This window comes from Lepidochelys olivacea (genome assembly GCF_965140295.1).
Source record: "Lepidochelys olivacea isolate rLepOli2 genome assembly, chromosome: 27".
Lineage (NCBI taxonomy): Eukaryota > Metazoa > Chordata > Testudines > Cheloniidae > Lepidochelys > Lepidochelys olivacea.
The window spans coordinates 5,782,035-5,795,613 of record NC_140437.1 but is presented as its reverse complement, the minus strand read 5'-3'; the positions used below and the strand labels follow the sequence as shown (position 1 = coordinate 5,795,613).

At 56.0% G+C, this 13,579-nt stretch overlaps 1 protein-coding gene across 5 annotated transcripts in view; it reads left to right on the top strand.

Annotated features, from left to right (window-relative positions):
- Positions 1–2,513: 2,513 nt before the first annotated feature.
- The window catches only part of ADAM11 (ADAM metallopeptidase domain 11), a gene marked incomplete at its 3' end in the record, with an annotated part of 50,709 nt that continues 39,643 nt past the window's right edge, over positions 2,514–13,579 (top strand). For 2 of the 5 annotated variants that reach the window (XM_084615558.1, XM_084615557.1), the window contains exons 1-2: positions 2,514–2,872; positions 3,341–3,534. In XM_084615558.1, coding sequence (XP_084471684.1) covers positions 2,815–2,872; positions 3,341–3,534 — 252 coding nt within the window. In that variant the 5' untranslated portion in view covers positions 2,514–2,814. The remainder of the gene's footprint in view (positions 2,873–3,340; positions 3,535–13,579) is intronic. The other 3 variants (XM_084615559.1, XM_084615560.1, XM_084615556.1) reach the window with 3 other exon arrangements.

Here is a 13,579-nt window from a genome sequence, read left to right as displayed (position 1 = left end):
ATACCAATAAGCTAAATGCTCTCCTACCAGTGATACACCACCATCACGCCAGTCCACCACCCCAGTCAAGGCTGAGCTGTCTCTTGGCTCTCCAGCAAAAATAAGGAGGACACAACATTTCCAGGATTACAAGCTCACAACCCCCAAAAAACTCATCGTAAAGAAGCCCCCATGGAGGCCCGTGCAAGGTACCAGCACCTGGTGTTGAAGAGGGACGTGCACACTTGGATGGGGGCAGAGGGACTGACAGGGCTTGGGTTTGGGATGTTCAAAGGACCCCAGGGGATTTAGGCACCCAACACCTGTTGCATCCCAATGGAATTTCTAACACCCCACGGCTCCTTCAGACCGCCCAGCCTGGCCCTCCTGCTCCCACTAATGGTGGCACCAGCCTCAACAGCTCAACAATCCCGAGGCGGACCCCAAAATCGTGAGATTGTTTTGTAAAAGAGACTCTTGTGGGTTTGATCGGTCTTGGCTGGGGAACTCCACACCCGTGCCCCTGCCCCAGTGGGCATCCTGCCAGCAGCCCCAGAGCACCGGGGGTTCTGGCCCATGGCAGCGCAGATCTGCCACCTTCTTCCCAACCTCATTAATCATTTCTGCTGCCCCAGCCCCACAGCCCCCCATCTGCCCCCACAGCCCCACGTCTGCCCTCCGCCTTACACCTGTCCCACACAGCTCCACAGCCCCGCGTCTGCCCTCCGCCTTACGCCTGTCCTCCACAGCTCCCCCACAGCCCTGTCTGTCCCACCGCCCCACGTCTGCCCCCCCACCTCTAGGTGCTCTTCACCTCGCCCATCCCCCCTGGATGCAGCAGGGGCAGGGCAGAGGCACTGTCCTGTCCCCACTGCTCACAGGAGGGGTTGGGGAGAAAGGGGCAGAGCAGCTGGGGTCTTTCTGTTCCCCCCCTCCCCTACCCCAAAGCTCCACTCCTGGGGGAGGGGGATCTGCCTGCCCCATGCAGTCACCCTGATTGGCTGCTCTCCCCCCAGAGGCAGGCCAGTGGGGAAGCAGCCAGGTGGACAGGGGTCCCTGGCAGAGGTGGAGCGTCTCCGGTCCTTGCGCTTGGGTCACTGCACTGAGGCCAATGGGGCAGGGGCCTGAGCCAAAGCTCACTGCAGTCTGTGACGGGAGCCCTATTCTGGACCGGGCCCTTGGCGCTGGTGTCCCCGACCCAGCCTGGGCCTGCTGCCAGCCCACTGGCTCGGAGAGCAGCAAGAGCCCTGCAGCCAGGCAGCCCTGGGCCACTGCCCCGCTTATTAGCAAGTTAATGACCCAGTCTATGGCTCTGTGCATGGCTGCTGGATTCCTCCCGGGCCCCTCTGGGCTCAGGCTACCTGCTGCAGTGACCCCCGCCTGCCCTCCCCTCTGCCACACAGGCAGAGCCAGCTTCCACCCTGCGGGGCTGGGGCCAGCTCCCCTGTGTGCAGCCATCCCTGTCCCTCCCCAGTAGGCCTGGGGTGCGCCACAATAACAGCACAGAGTGGCTGTGGCCTGGCCAGGAGCCCGCTCCCCCAGCACTCCCTGGGGCGGCCTGAGCCATGGCTGAGCAGTGTCCTAGCACTGGGCACTTGGGCGGGACGCTGGTTCGCTGGAGCGGGAGCTCAGTGGTTTGAGCTGCAGGCCAGTTACGCCCCCTCTCCCTGGAGCCCTAGGCTCAGATCCCAGCAGAGTGGGGCTAGGAGCCCTAGGAGCACTTTGTGGCCTAGCTAGAGCAGTCCTACATGGGGACGCAGCTCCCCGAGCGAGACAAGCCATGGCCCAGGGGCTTCTGCCAGAACAGCTCTGTTGGTCGGAGATTGCACCTCGTCAGAACCCTCCGACGGAGTCTGCCGTGCAGCCCTGGCCGGGACATGCAGGGGGTCTTCAAAATCCCCAGCCTACATCATGCAGGCTGAGCTGTGGGCAGCAGGTGTGTAGGGTCGGGGGTGTCCTTGGGTGAGACCTGGGCCCTGCGCAGCTGCTAATGATTCCCTTGGTGCTTTTCCTAAGAGCAGGACTTTGCTCTGTTGTCCCTTGGCCAGCATGTCCAGTGGGCTGCTGCTCTCCAGCCCAGAGGTGGCTGTTTTCAGCAGGGTTGAATGTTTCTAGTGGGCACAGGGCTTTGGGCTGGGCGCAGAGCAGTATTGTTAGAGATGTGCCTGGAGATGGTGTGTTAGAGGCATGAGTACAGCTCCCCACACAAACCAGGGTGCTGGCAGCAGAGGTCCCTCTCAAACAGCTGGCACAGAACCCAGCGTGGGGGAGACCCGTCTCTGTTTGGGGAGGGAGAAAGCCCCTGGCAGAGGTGGTCTGGGTGCGTGAGACTGTTCTTCCCGCCCTGCAGAGCAGCAGGGAAGGTGGAGGCTGCCTCGTAGCAGCTGTGGTTGCCTGCACTGGTGCATTGTGCATGTAGGTTGGAGCAGGTGCTTGTGAGAGCTCAGAGGATGCTGGCAGGCAGGGAGGGAGGGATCTGAGCAGCTCACGTGTCTCCTCTGCCTTTTTCCTCCTCTCGCCCTGCTAATGTTGGGCTTTTCTCTCTGTCACTGCAGGCTCAGGATGGAGAACTAGCAGCCTCTGGGCACTGCAGCCTAGAACCCCCTGCCCCAGTTGCTGCTCCTCTCCCATACCCTCCATTTGTGCTGGTTTTCAAAGGTCCATTTTCTCCCCCTCTCCTCATCTGGCAAAAGAAAGCAAAGGAAGAGCGCGCCCACCTCTCAATGCGAAGCCACAAGAAGAAGAAAGGGCACGAAGGTCTCTCTCCAGAGCAGCGTGAGCCCAGCCGGGGCAGATCCCAGCACACGCCGAGCCTGGGGGGATTATGAGGCAAACATGAGCCTCCTGCAGAAGTGGGTGTTAGCAGCTTTCATCTCCCTCGTTCCTCAGTCAGGTAAGTGCTGCCCAAGGCAGCCTCTCAACTTTGGGCTCCCCCTTCCCTCCAGGGATGTGTTTTGGTCCTGGCGCATGCAGGCTGGGGCTGCAGGTCAGGAGCTGACCTCCAGCACACCCCCGGACCCACTCCCCACATGCCTTTCCTGCTGGCAGTGAGCAGGGCCTGGCTGCCATCCCCCACCCCTTTTCTGTCCCTGCTCGGTTTTTCCCCAGCAGTGACGGGAGATCTCTTCTGCTGCATCCACATGCTTTTCTGCAGTGCCTCCCCAACACCAAGGTGTGGGAGCAGGGAGTTCTTGAAGGACCTGTTTGGGGGCACAGGGGGGATTCCCCCAGGCTTGGCAGGCTCTGATTCCCTCGCTAGCTGAGCCCGGCCAGTCCACTCACCCCACTCTGCCGGCTAACGCCCAGCCGCCCCTTGGTGAACTCTAATTCCACTGCAGCGTCTGCTCTCCTTTGCACTCAGCAGGTCGCGCCAAGGCGGAGACGCAGCCTGGTGCTTTGCAGGGGAGGTTTCCCAGCCCCAGATGGGACACAAGGCCGGTCGCTTCAGAACTCACCCACCCCAGCAGGTTAGTGGGGCAGAGCGCGGGAGGAGAAGTCCAGAAGCATCAGCTGGACACCAGGGTCAGGAATGAGCCTCGAGGAGGAGGCAGCCCTGTAAGTGAATCTGTACAAGCATCCCCCTTCCACTCTGTCAGCGCCTTGCACCCAGGGCTGCAAGTGCTCCCCGGGCAGGGGCGGAGGAGAGGCATTCCCAGCTGGAGGCTGGGCTGGGGAGCCAGAGGGCCCAGGGCCTGCGCGCTGGGGTGGGTGGATGGCAAAGACCTCTTCAGAGAGGGGGCAAAATCTGCTTCATGGCTCAGCTGCTAGAAATGCCCCAGGGAAGAGATGGTTGGTGTAGCCAGATTCGGTGTAGCAGCGCCTTGCACCATCACAGCTCAGGGCCTGGGCCATGTCCTTGGTGCCGCACCCCTCCTCGAGCATGTCCTGGGGATCGGGGGGACAGGGAGGCACCCTGCCCCTGCTGTACCCATCCTGGGCTGCCCCAGAGCTCTCAGGCTGCTGGGGCTGCCTGGCACCTCCCACCAGCTGCTGAACCCCTAGCGTAGCCCATTACAGTCTGGGGCCTGCAGGTCTGGGGCGGGTGGGGAGATTACATGGGAGCCCGCGGGCAGGGCTCATGCATAATGAATGGGAGACTCACTCGGGCACAGGAGGAGAAAGCACGTTTGCTGTAACCAGGAGCCAGTTACCAACTCTCACAGGTTAATTCCCTGGCCTTGCCGTGTGGGTGGACGCTGCCATGGGGTCACGCTGAAACCCCACCTGCCTGCATTGCATGGGAGATGGGATCCAGCCCTGTGCAGAGACCAGCAGCCTGGGCCCATTTCACTCTGTTCCAGCAAACAGCCAGCCTTGAACCCTTTCCTGTGGCTGCATCCAACCCCTGCACCAAGACAGAGCCCCCCATGGGTCGCTCTGGCTGGAGCACACGGTGCCTAGGCAAGGGGGGCGAGTTGTATGGGCCCGTGATGCCTGAGCTCCAGCAAATTCAGAGGCTGGGGGATGTGTATGTGTCGGGGGAGGACTTGGACATGTTCTGGGCACCACCAAAAATTATACAAACCTGCCACCCCTGTTAGGGGCCCCCGCCACGCTCTGGGCCCTGCCCTGGGGGCACACAGGCTGCTGGGTAGGATGTGCCTTGGCCTGCAGCACTTACCACACCCATACTGAGCCTCCTCCTGGGACTGACTGATCCGTTGAAGGGGGAACAGACCTGACAGGCAGGGATCCTGCTCCCTGTGGTGCTCTGGGAGAGCCCCTGGGACTGTCGCAATCCACTGGCTGATGGGTCCTGGCCAGTCATGGGCAGTTACTGCTCGGGCATATTCAGTCCATACAGACTCTGGGCCCAGGAGGCTGCAGCCTGTGATGGAGCGATCCAGTGAGCCCAGCTCTGAATGCAGGCATCCAAACTCCAGAACCCCACCAGGCCTCCCCCCAGCCCCACGTGTTCATCTCACACCACCCACGGCGTGCCCCGAGGTTCCCCCTGCCCGCTGTCGATACAGCCCCACTACACCAGCCTGCTCAAAACAGACCCAGCCAGCCCTTGGCTCTGGATCTCGGCCAGGAATCTGGGGGGCTCCCAGGGTAGAGGGCTTATGGGAGTAGGCTCCAAAATGGCTTTTCAGTCTCCCAGCACAGGAGTCTCGGTGTCCCCTACTGGCTGATTCACTGAAGAATAATAACCTATTTTTGTGAGCAGCTAATGGAGCTGTTCCTTTAGTGTGGGGGTGGAGTCTATGGTGCAGGGTTGGAGGCCCCAGGTTCAAACCTTGCTGATGACCCCGCAGGGGTTTCGTTAGAGCAACTTCCCTGGCATTTAGGAAGCCAAGCAGGTTCTTTCTCTCTGGCACCTCAGGGTAGCAAAGAGCTGCCGAGGTGCCAGGCAAAGTGCTCTGGAATCAGCCACAGGCTGAAAAAGGCCAGGCGTGGCCATGCCAGCTGGGGCTGCTTCTCTCTGCCTCAGCGAGGATCCCTGCTTCCCCTCCCTCCCCCGGGGCGGGGACGGGCTCTGATGGCAGCAGGCCTTGGAGCATGAGGGTATCATCCAGCTGGCACCTCTCAGTGGCTGCAGGCCCCTGGGGAAGGGGCGTTGCAGATTCCAGGTGCCACTAAATCACCAGGCAGGCTCAAGCCCTGGGACTGGGCCTACACTACCCCCAGCTGCATGCTGCCTACAATCTAGTCTGTGGCTGCTGCTCTCCCATGGTGCAGGGGCTGGATCTGGTGCCACCGATGTCTGTGGAAAGACTCCCCGTGGCCCCAGACCCCTGTTGGGAAGCTGCAGATCTGGAGCAGCCCTTCTTCTCTGCAGAGCATGGAGCAGGGCCTGGTGAGGGTCCCTGCTGTGCGATGGTGCAGACGCTGCGTCCGAAGGACCCCCACGCTGCACAGCCGCAGACCTGCCAAAAGCTGGTTTCCAGGAGCCCAGACAACGCCCACCCCACCCTGACTCACTCCGCTGGCTCAGGGGAGCCTTTCACTTCATGCTAGTGTTTTTACATCGCTTGGCGGCCCCCTTTTCCTTATGCTTACTCTGACCCCTCTCCTGCCCTCCCTCAGCCCTGCTGGTGCCAGCCCCTGACCTGGGTGCAGTTACACCACACAGGTGCCTGACCCTGCTGCTTTATACGCTAGCCAGGGCTGTTTGGCCCAAAGGTCAGACTCACTAATGCCAGCAAAATCAAGGGAGCCAGCTGGGAATGGGACCGAGGCCAGTGTTATTGGCAATATCCTGCACTCCTCGAGCACCCCCATCCCAGCTGCTCCCTTGATTTTGCTGGCATTAGTGAGTCAATCCTTGAAACCCCCTCGGGCGGTGCGACAGGTCACGCTCCCCATTAGCCGTCTGAGCAGACAGCGGTCGCACAGCTCAGTGGTGTCATGCCAAGCCTAGCACCAAAATACCCTGACTCCCTGCCCCATCCACATCACCTGACCAGCCACTCTTGCCGTGACCTTTGCCACTCAGCTGGTTTATTCTTGCCGGGTTGCTGAGGAGCACAGGGCTAGCCGGACTGGTTGTTAGCGTAGGGCTGCTGGGGACTTTGCAGCTTCCCACGCTGATTAGCTACTGGAAAGTAGCTCATGACTGCTGGGCTGCCCTCAATAAGTATTGTGGGGTTGCTCGGGCGCTGGCCTGGCTGGTTCGGTGTCGTGGGGCTGCTCGGGCGCTGGGGGCCGGCCTGGCTGGTTCGGTATCGTGGGGCTGCTCGGGCGCTGGGGGCCGGCCTGGCTGGTTCGGTGTTGTGGGGCTGCGCATAAATTTCTATTTTGCTGGCACCGTGCTTCAGACAAAGAAGTGACCTATACAGGTCTAATCTGGGATCATCCCAATGTGACAAGATGAGGCACATGCTAGATACGTAGACTTTTGTAAGGCATTTGCTTGAGACCGCATGGCATTTTCATTAAATATTTAGAATGATCTCAAATGAGCAGGGCGCACATTAAATAGATTAAAAAACTGGCTAACTGATAGGTCTCGAAATGTAACTGTAAATGGGGAATTGTCACCAAACAGGTCGGCTTCCAGTAGGGTCCTGCAGGGATTGGTTCTTGGCCCTGTGCTCCTTTCCATTACATTTGCAGATGACACAAAAATTGGGGGAGTGGTAAATAATGCACAGGACTGGTCAGTGATCCAGAGGAAGCTGGATCGCTTGGTAAGCTGGGCACAAGCAAATGATATGCGTTTTAATACAGCTAAATGTAAATATATACCTGTAGGAAGAAGGACTAACTGCCATACTGGGGGACTCTGGCCTGGGAAGCAGCGACTCTGAACAAGATTTGGGTTTGGCACTGGATAATCAGCTGAATATGAGCTCCCTGCCACACGTTGGCCGAGAGGGCTAATGCCATCCTGGGATGTATAAACGGGAATCTCAGGGAGAGCAGAGAGGTTTATTTTTACCTGCGTATTTGATGCAATCGCTGCTGGAATCTGGTGCCCAGTTCCGGTGCCCACAATTCAAGGACGATGTTGAAAAATTGCTGAGGGTTCAGAGAAGAGCCACAAGAATGATTGACTGGAAAACCTGCCTTCTAGCGATAGACTCGAGGAGCTCAATCTATTTAGCTTAACAAAGAGAAGGTTAAGGGGAGACTTGGTCACAGCCTGTAAGTAGCTACATGGGGAACAAAGGGGCTTTTCAGTCAAGCAGTGACAGGCGTAACACCATCCAACAGCTGGAGGCTGAAGCTGGCCAGATCCAGACTGGAAAGAAGGTGTATATTTTTAAGAGTGAGGGTAGTTAACCACTGGAACAATTTCCCAAGGGCCAGGCTGGGTTCTCAGTCACTGACAGGTTTTAAACTCAAGATGGGCTGGTTTTCTAGCTCTGCTCTAGGGATTACTGTGGGGCAGGTCTCCGGCCTGTGCTATACAGGGGTCAGACTGGATGATCACATGCTCCTTCTGGCCGTGGGACCTAGGAATAGCCAACATTACTGGGAGCTGCTTACATCAAGGTCCTTAGACTCGATAGCCAGGGTCAGACCCTCTATTGACCCAGACTGCCCTGCCCCGCATCCATCAGCAGGTCCCAAACCACCCCCAAGTCCTGCCCAGGCTGAGTGTAAAAGCTGGCCTGGGTTCTCGGGGGCTGTCACTTCCTTGCTTGTTCCAAAGCCTGAAGGGAGCTGTTCCCAGGACATCACAGGTGCTGCTCTCACAGCAGCAAGGTTCTGTTACTGTAACAAGAATCAGAGGGGCAGCCGTGTTAGTTTGTCTCAGCAAAAAGAACGCGGAGTCCTTGGGGCACCTTAGACACTAACAAATGTATTTATGCTCAAATAAATTTGTTAGTCTCTAAGGTGCCACAAGTTCTCCTCGTTCTTGTAACAAGAATGTTACACACCATAGGTAATCTGCTCCTGGGAGAGGATGTGTGATGGGTTGGACAGAGCATAGGACTGTGAGTCAGGACTCCCAGGTTCAATTCCCAGCTCTGCTACTGAGTCACTGTGTGATTTTGGGCAAGTACTTTGGCTCTGTGCCTCAGTTTACCCATCTGCAAAGTGGGGAGAATATTGAGCTACTCCACAGGAGGGTTCACTGTTGCACTCCCACCTATCTCTGTCCTTGAGCCTGGGCATGAGGCATGGTGGGCATGAAGGGCCTAGAGATGCCACAGAGCAAGAGCCACCCTGTGGCTCCCAGTCCTGGCAGCAGGGCCCTATGGGGTCGGGGAGAATGTTTGTTCATGGGGAGGAGGCTGGGGATGGAAGGGGCTCACGGCTTCTTTGGGTCTCATGTTCAGAGCTTTGTCTTGTCAGTGTCCATTAGAAGTCAAGAGTCATGCTTCTGGAGGGGGAGACTGAAGGGCTGATGGCCCTTGGCCTGTGTCCCAGGTCATAGAATCACAGAATATCGGGGTTGGAAGGGACCTCAGGAGGTCATCTAGTCCAACCCCCTGCTCAAAACAGGATCAATCCCCAACTAAATCATCCCAGCCAGGGCTTTGTCAAGCCTGACCTTAAAAACCTCAAAGGAAGGAGATTCCACCACCTCCCTAGGTAACCCATTCCAGTGTTTCACCACCCTCCTAGTGAAAAACTTTTTCCTAATATCCAACCTAAACCTCCCCCCCTGCAACTTGAGACCATTACTCCTCGTTCTGTCATCTGCTACCATTGAGAACAGTCTAGAGCCATCCTCTTTGGAACCCCCTTTCAGGTAGTTGAAAGCAGCTATCAAATCCCCCCTCATTCTTCTCTTCCGCAGACTAAACAATCCCAGTTCTCTCAGCCTCTCCTCATAAGTCATGTGTTCCAGACCCCTAATCATTTTTGTTGCCCTCCGCTGGACGTTTTCCAATTTTTCCACATCCTCCTTGTAGTGTGGGGCCCAAAACTGGACACAGTACTCCAGATGAGGCCTCACCAATGTCAAATAGAGGGAAACAATCACGTCCCTCGATCTGCTGGCAATGCCCCTACTTATACAGCCCAAAATGCTGTTAGCCTTCTTGGCAACAAGGGCACACTGTTGGTGACTCAACAAGGTCCCCGAGGGCCGTGCACAGGTGCTATTCACTGAGGCAGAGGGCACTCCGGTGTGGCTGAACCTGCTCCCGGGGGAGAGCTGCTTCCACCTTGTGCCCCTTCAAACAAGTACTAGGAGGAATCAGGTCCCAAGAGCTGGAAGAGGTTGGCCAGAGTTCCTAGGGGATTTCCTGGGGGAGGGAAGAGGGGTGAACTGTACCAGGGATCACACCAGTTAGCTGCTGGGGAGGAGAAGGAGCACAGAAACGGAACAGCGCCTCATTCATTCATGCAGCAGCCAGCCCTTTACTCACTGGGCCAGCCTCCGCCAGCCATCTGCATACTAACCCCCTGATCCTTGGCCTCCGGCCTCACCAAGCTGCTCCCCCAAGCTGCAGGCAGATCATATGCTTGGCTCCCGCTCCTGACCCTGCCCGAGATAGCCCCATTGCTCTCAGTCAGCACACAGAGGGTTCCGGTTACCGAATCATCCAGGGATGGAATCGGACTCTCCGGTTCCTCTCATTAATTGGCTGCTGACCTGGAATCTCTGCCTCTGACAGCGAAACACCTGACCCTGCATCCCTAAATCCAGCACACAGCCCTGCCTCCCCCGTTCTGCTTGATTCTGCTCTTCACTACTCTCATGGGGGCCTGGGCACTGCCAGGGGGCCAGAGGAATTGCAGACGCAGCTGGACCAGTGTCTCCCACTGGCCAGCACCAGAGGCTGCAGAGGAAGGTTTGACCCTTTCCCAGAGTTCTGTATCAGGGCAGCCACCCGAGGGCTCAGCACAGAGCGAGGTGAGTAGGGCAGGGTTTGGCTCTGGGGCCGAACTGAAAAATAACAATAAACTAAATTGTATAAAATGTGTTGCGTTTGAACTGAAGCTCAGGGGTTTCGTTTTTTCTCACTGACACAAACAAAACATTTTAAAAAATTCATTCCAGGTCACTTGAAACATTGTGTTTGACCTGCAAATAATTTGTGATTTTTTTTGTTTTGGGTCATTTTCAGGTTTTTTATAAAAAACGCTTTTAAAAAAAATTAGCTAAATTTCAGAAAGAAACACAATTTCAAAGCAAACCCCCAAATGAACTGGTTCAACTTTGGGGATTTCCCCCCCATTTTATTTTTTGGGGCCAAAAAATTTGCTGAATTTGACCTGAGTTCCACCCGTCTTTGTAAATAGCGCGGGGGTCCCGCCCCGCCCGATGACGTTTTGGGGTGAACATTTGCTGAAAACATTTTGCTCGGCTCTACTCATCACCCCCAACCCCAGAGTGCTGGGCTGTGGAAAACCCGGCCCCAGGGTTTGGGCTGAAGTTAGGGAAGCTGGGGGAGTCTTTCCAGTCTTCAGCAGGTGCTGGCTCAGGTCCTACCATGCCTCTGGGGGAAATAAGCCCAGGCTGTCACTGATTGGTTTCTGCCAGGAGCATGAGATACGCCAGTACAGCCAGCCAGTGCATGGGCAGATGCCATGCTTATCACTCACGTCTGGGGCTGGCCCTTTCCTGGAGCCTGGTGAGCTGTTGCCCTCACTGAGATCTTGGAGCTGGGAGTTCCACAGATCAACAATTTCCTTCTAGGGGAATTAACTGGTTTTAATAGGTTTTGCCCAGAGGTCATACCCTGCTCAGTTCTTGAGGTACCATGGACCCATGGAACCCCCCAGAAAGAATAACAGAACTGGAAGGGACCTGGAGAGGTCATCTAGTCCAGTCCCCTGCACTCATGGCAGGACTAAGTATTATCTAGACCAGAGGTGGGCAAACTATGGCCCGCGGGACCCTCCTGCCCTTCCCCTGAGCTCCTGGCCGGAGAGGCTAGCCCCGGCCCCTCCCCTGCTGTTCCCCCCCTCTCCCGCAGCCTCAGCGTGCCGCTGTTGCAGAGCTGTGGCCTGAGCCAGTGCTCCGGGCAGTGCGGTAAGGAGGCGGGGGGGTTGGATAGAGGGCAGAGGAGTTTGGGGGTGTGGTCAGGGGTGTGGATAGGGGTCGGGGCGGTCCGAGGACGGGGAACAGGGGCGTTGGATGGGGCGGCAGGGGATAGTCAGGGGTGTGGGGTCAGGGGACGGAGCAGTGGATGGGGCAGGAGTCCCGGGGGAGCCATCAGGGGGCGAGAAGTGGGGGGGGGGTCGGATAGGAGCCAGGGGCCAGGCCACCCCTGGCTGTTTGGGGAGACACAGCCTCCCCTAACCAGCCCTCCATACAATTTTGGAAACCCGATGTGGCCCTCAAGCCAAAAAGTTTGCCCACCCCTGATTTAGACCATTCCTGACAGGTGTTTGTCTAACCTGCTCTTAAAAATCTCCAATGATGGGGTTCCACAACCTCCCTGGGCAATTTATTCCAGTGCTTCACCACCCTGACAGGTAGGAAGTTTTTCCTAATGTCCAACCTAAACCTCCCTTGCTGCAATTTAAGCCCATTGCTTATTGTCCTGTCCTCAGAGGTTAAGAAGAACAATTCTTCTCCCTCCTCCTTATAACAACCTGTTACATACTTGAAAACTGTTCTCATGTCCCCTCTCAGTCTTCTCTTCTCCAGACTAAACAAATCCAATTTTTTCAATTTTCCCTCATAGGTCATGTTTGCTAGACCTTTAATCATTTTTGCTGCTTTTCTCTGGACTCTCTCCAGTTTGTCCACATCCTTCCTGAAATGTGACACCCACAACTGGACATAAACTCCAGTTGAGGTCTAATCAGCGCAGAGTAGAGCGGAAGAATTACTTCTCGTGTCTTGCTTACAACGCTCCTGCCAATACATCCCAGAATGATGTTTGCTTTCTTTGGAACAGCATGACACTGTTGACTCATATTTAGCTTGTGATCCACTATGACCCCCAGATCCCTTTCCGCAGTACTCCTTCCTAGGCAGTCATTTCCCATTGTGTTTGTGTGCAACTGATTGTTCTTTCCTAAGTGGAGTACTTTGCATTTGTCCGTATTGAATTTCATCCTATTTACTTCAGACCATTTCTCCAGTTTGTCCAGCTCATTTTGATTTTTAATCCTGTTGTCCAAAGCACTTGCAGCCCCTCCCATCTTGGTATCATCCGCAAACTTTATAAGTGTACTCTCTATGCCATTATCTAAATCATTGATGAGACTGCTTAATCAAGAGATAGCTTTCAGAGGAAGAGGGCCACCCTCCACAACCGCTCAGGCATCATCTAAACAGCAGATTTGATGGGCTGGTCGAGGGTTCGAGTCCTTCCACTCCTCTGGATTTACAGATGCATCTTTAGCCCCCCCTCACTCCCTTTGGGGACTGCCTTGCCCATTTCCACCAGGCTGGGGAATGGATCACCATGGAGCAGTGGGTCTCAGAGGTCATAATGTCGGGCTATACCATCCATTTTCTGTCACTTTCCTCCCTCTCTCTTCTGACTAGGAACAATAGAACTGATCCCTTCCCCTCACAGAGGCAGGGGGTTCTCCTCAATATATTTCCTTCTGGCAAAGACAGACGGAGGTTGGAGACCAATCTTAGATCTAAGACAGCTGAACATGTTCGTAAAGCCTCAAAAGTTCCTAATGGTGACTCTGGCGACTATATTTCCTTCACTGGAGGAAGGAAATTGGTTTTTGGCCCTCAATCTAGAAGATTCCTACTTCCATATAACGATACACCCTTCACATCAGAAATACCTATGCTTCACCATAGGCCAAGACCATTTCCAGTACCAAGTGCTCCCCTGCAGCCTATCGTCAGCCCCAGTGGTATTTTCAAAGGTCCTAGTAGTAGCGGCAGCTTACCTTTGGGAGGAAGCCATGCTGGTCTTCCCATCCCTCAATGACTGGCTACCCAAGGGCCGTTCCTTCGAGACAGTGCCATCTTCCACCCACATGGCCCTTGCTCTGTTCCGGTAGTTGGGCCTGCAGCTGAACATAAAGAAATCCATGCTGGTACCAGTACAACGGCTGCAGTTTATGGGGCTGCCCCCAACCAGAGCAAACCTCCCTTTAGACAGAGCTGTGACCTCATCAGGCCTGGTAGGTTCAATTCAGGGAAGCCATGGGACCACAATAAGGAACTGTCTTCAACTCTCAGGCCATATGGCAGCTTGCGCCTTTGTGACCAATCATGCAAGGCTTTGTCTCTGCTGTTTCCAGGGTTGTCTCAGAAGAATCTACTCTCCGA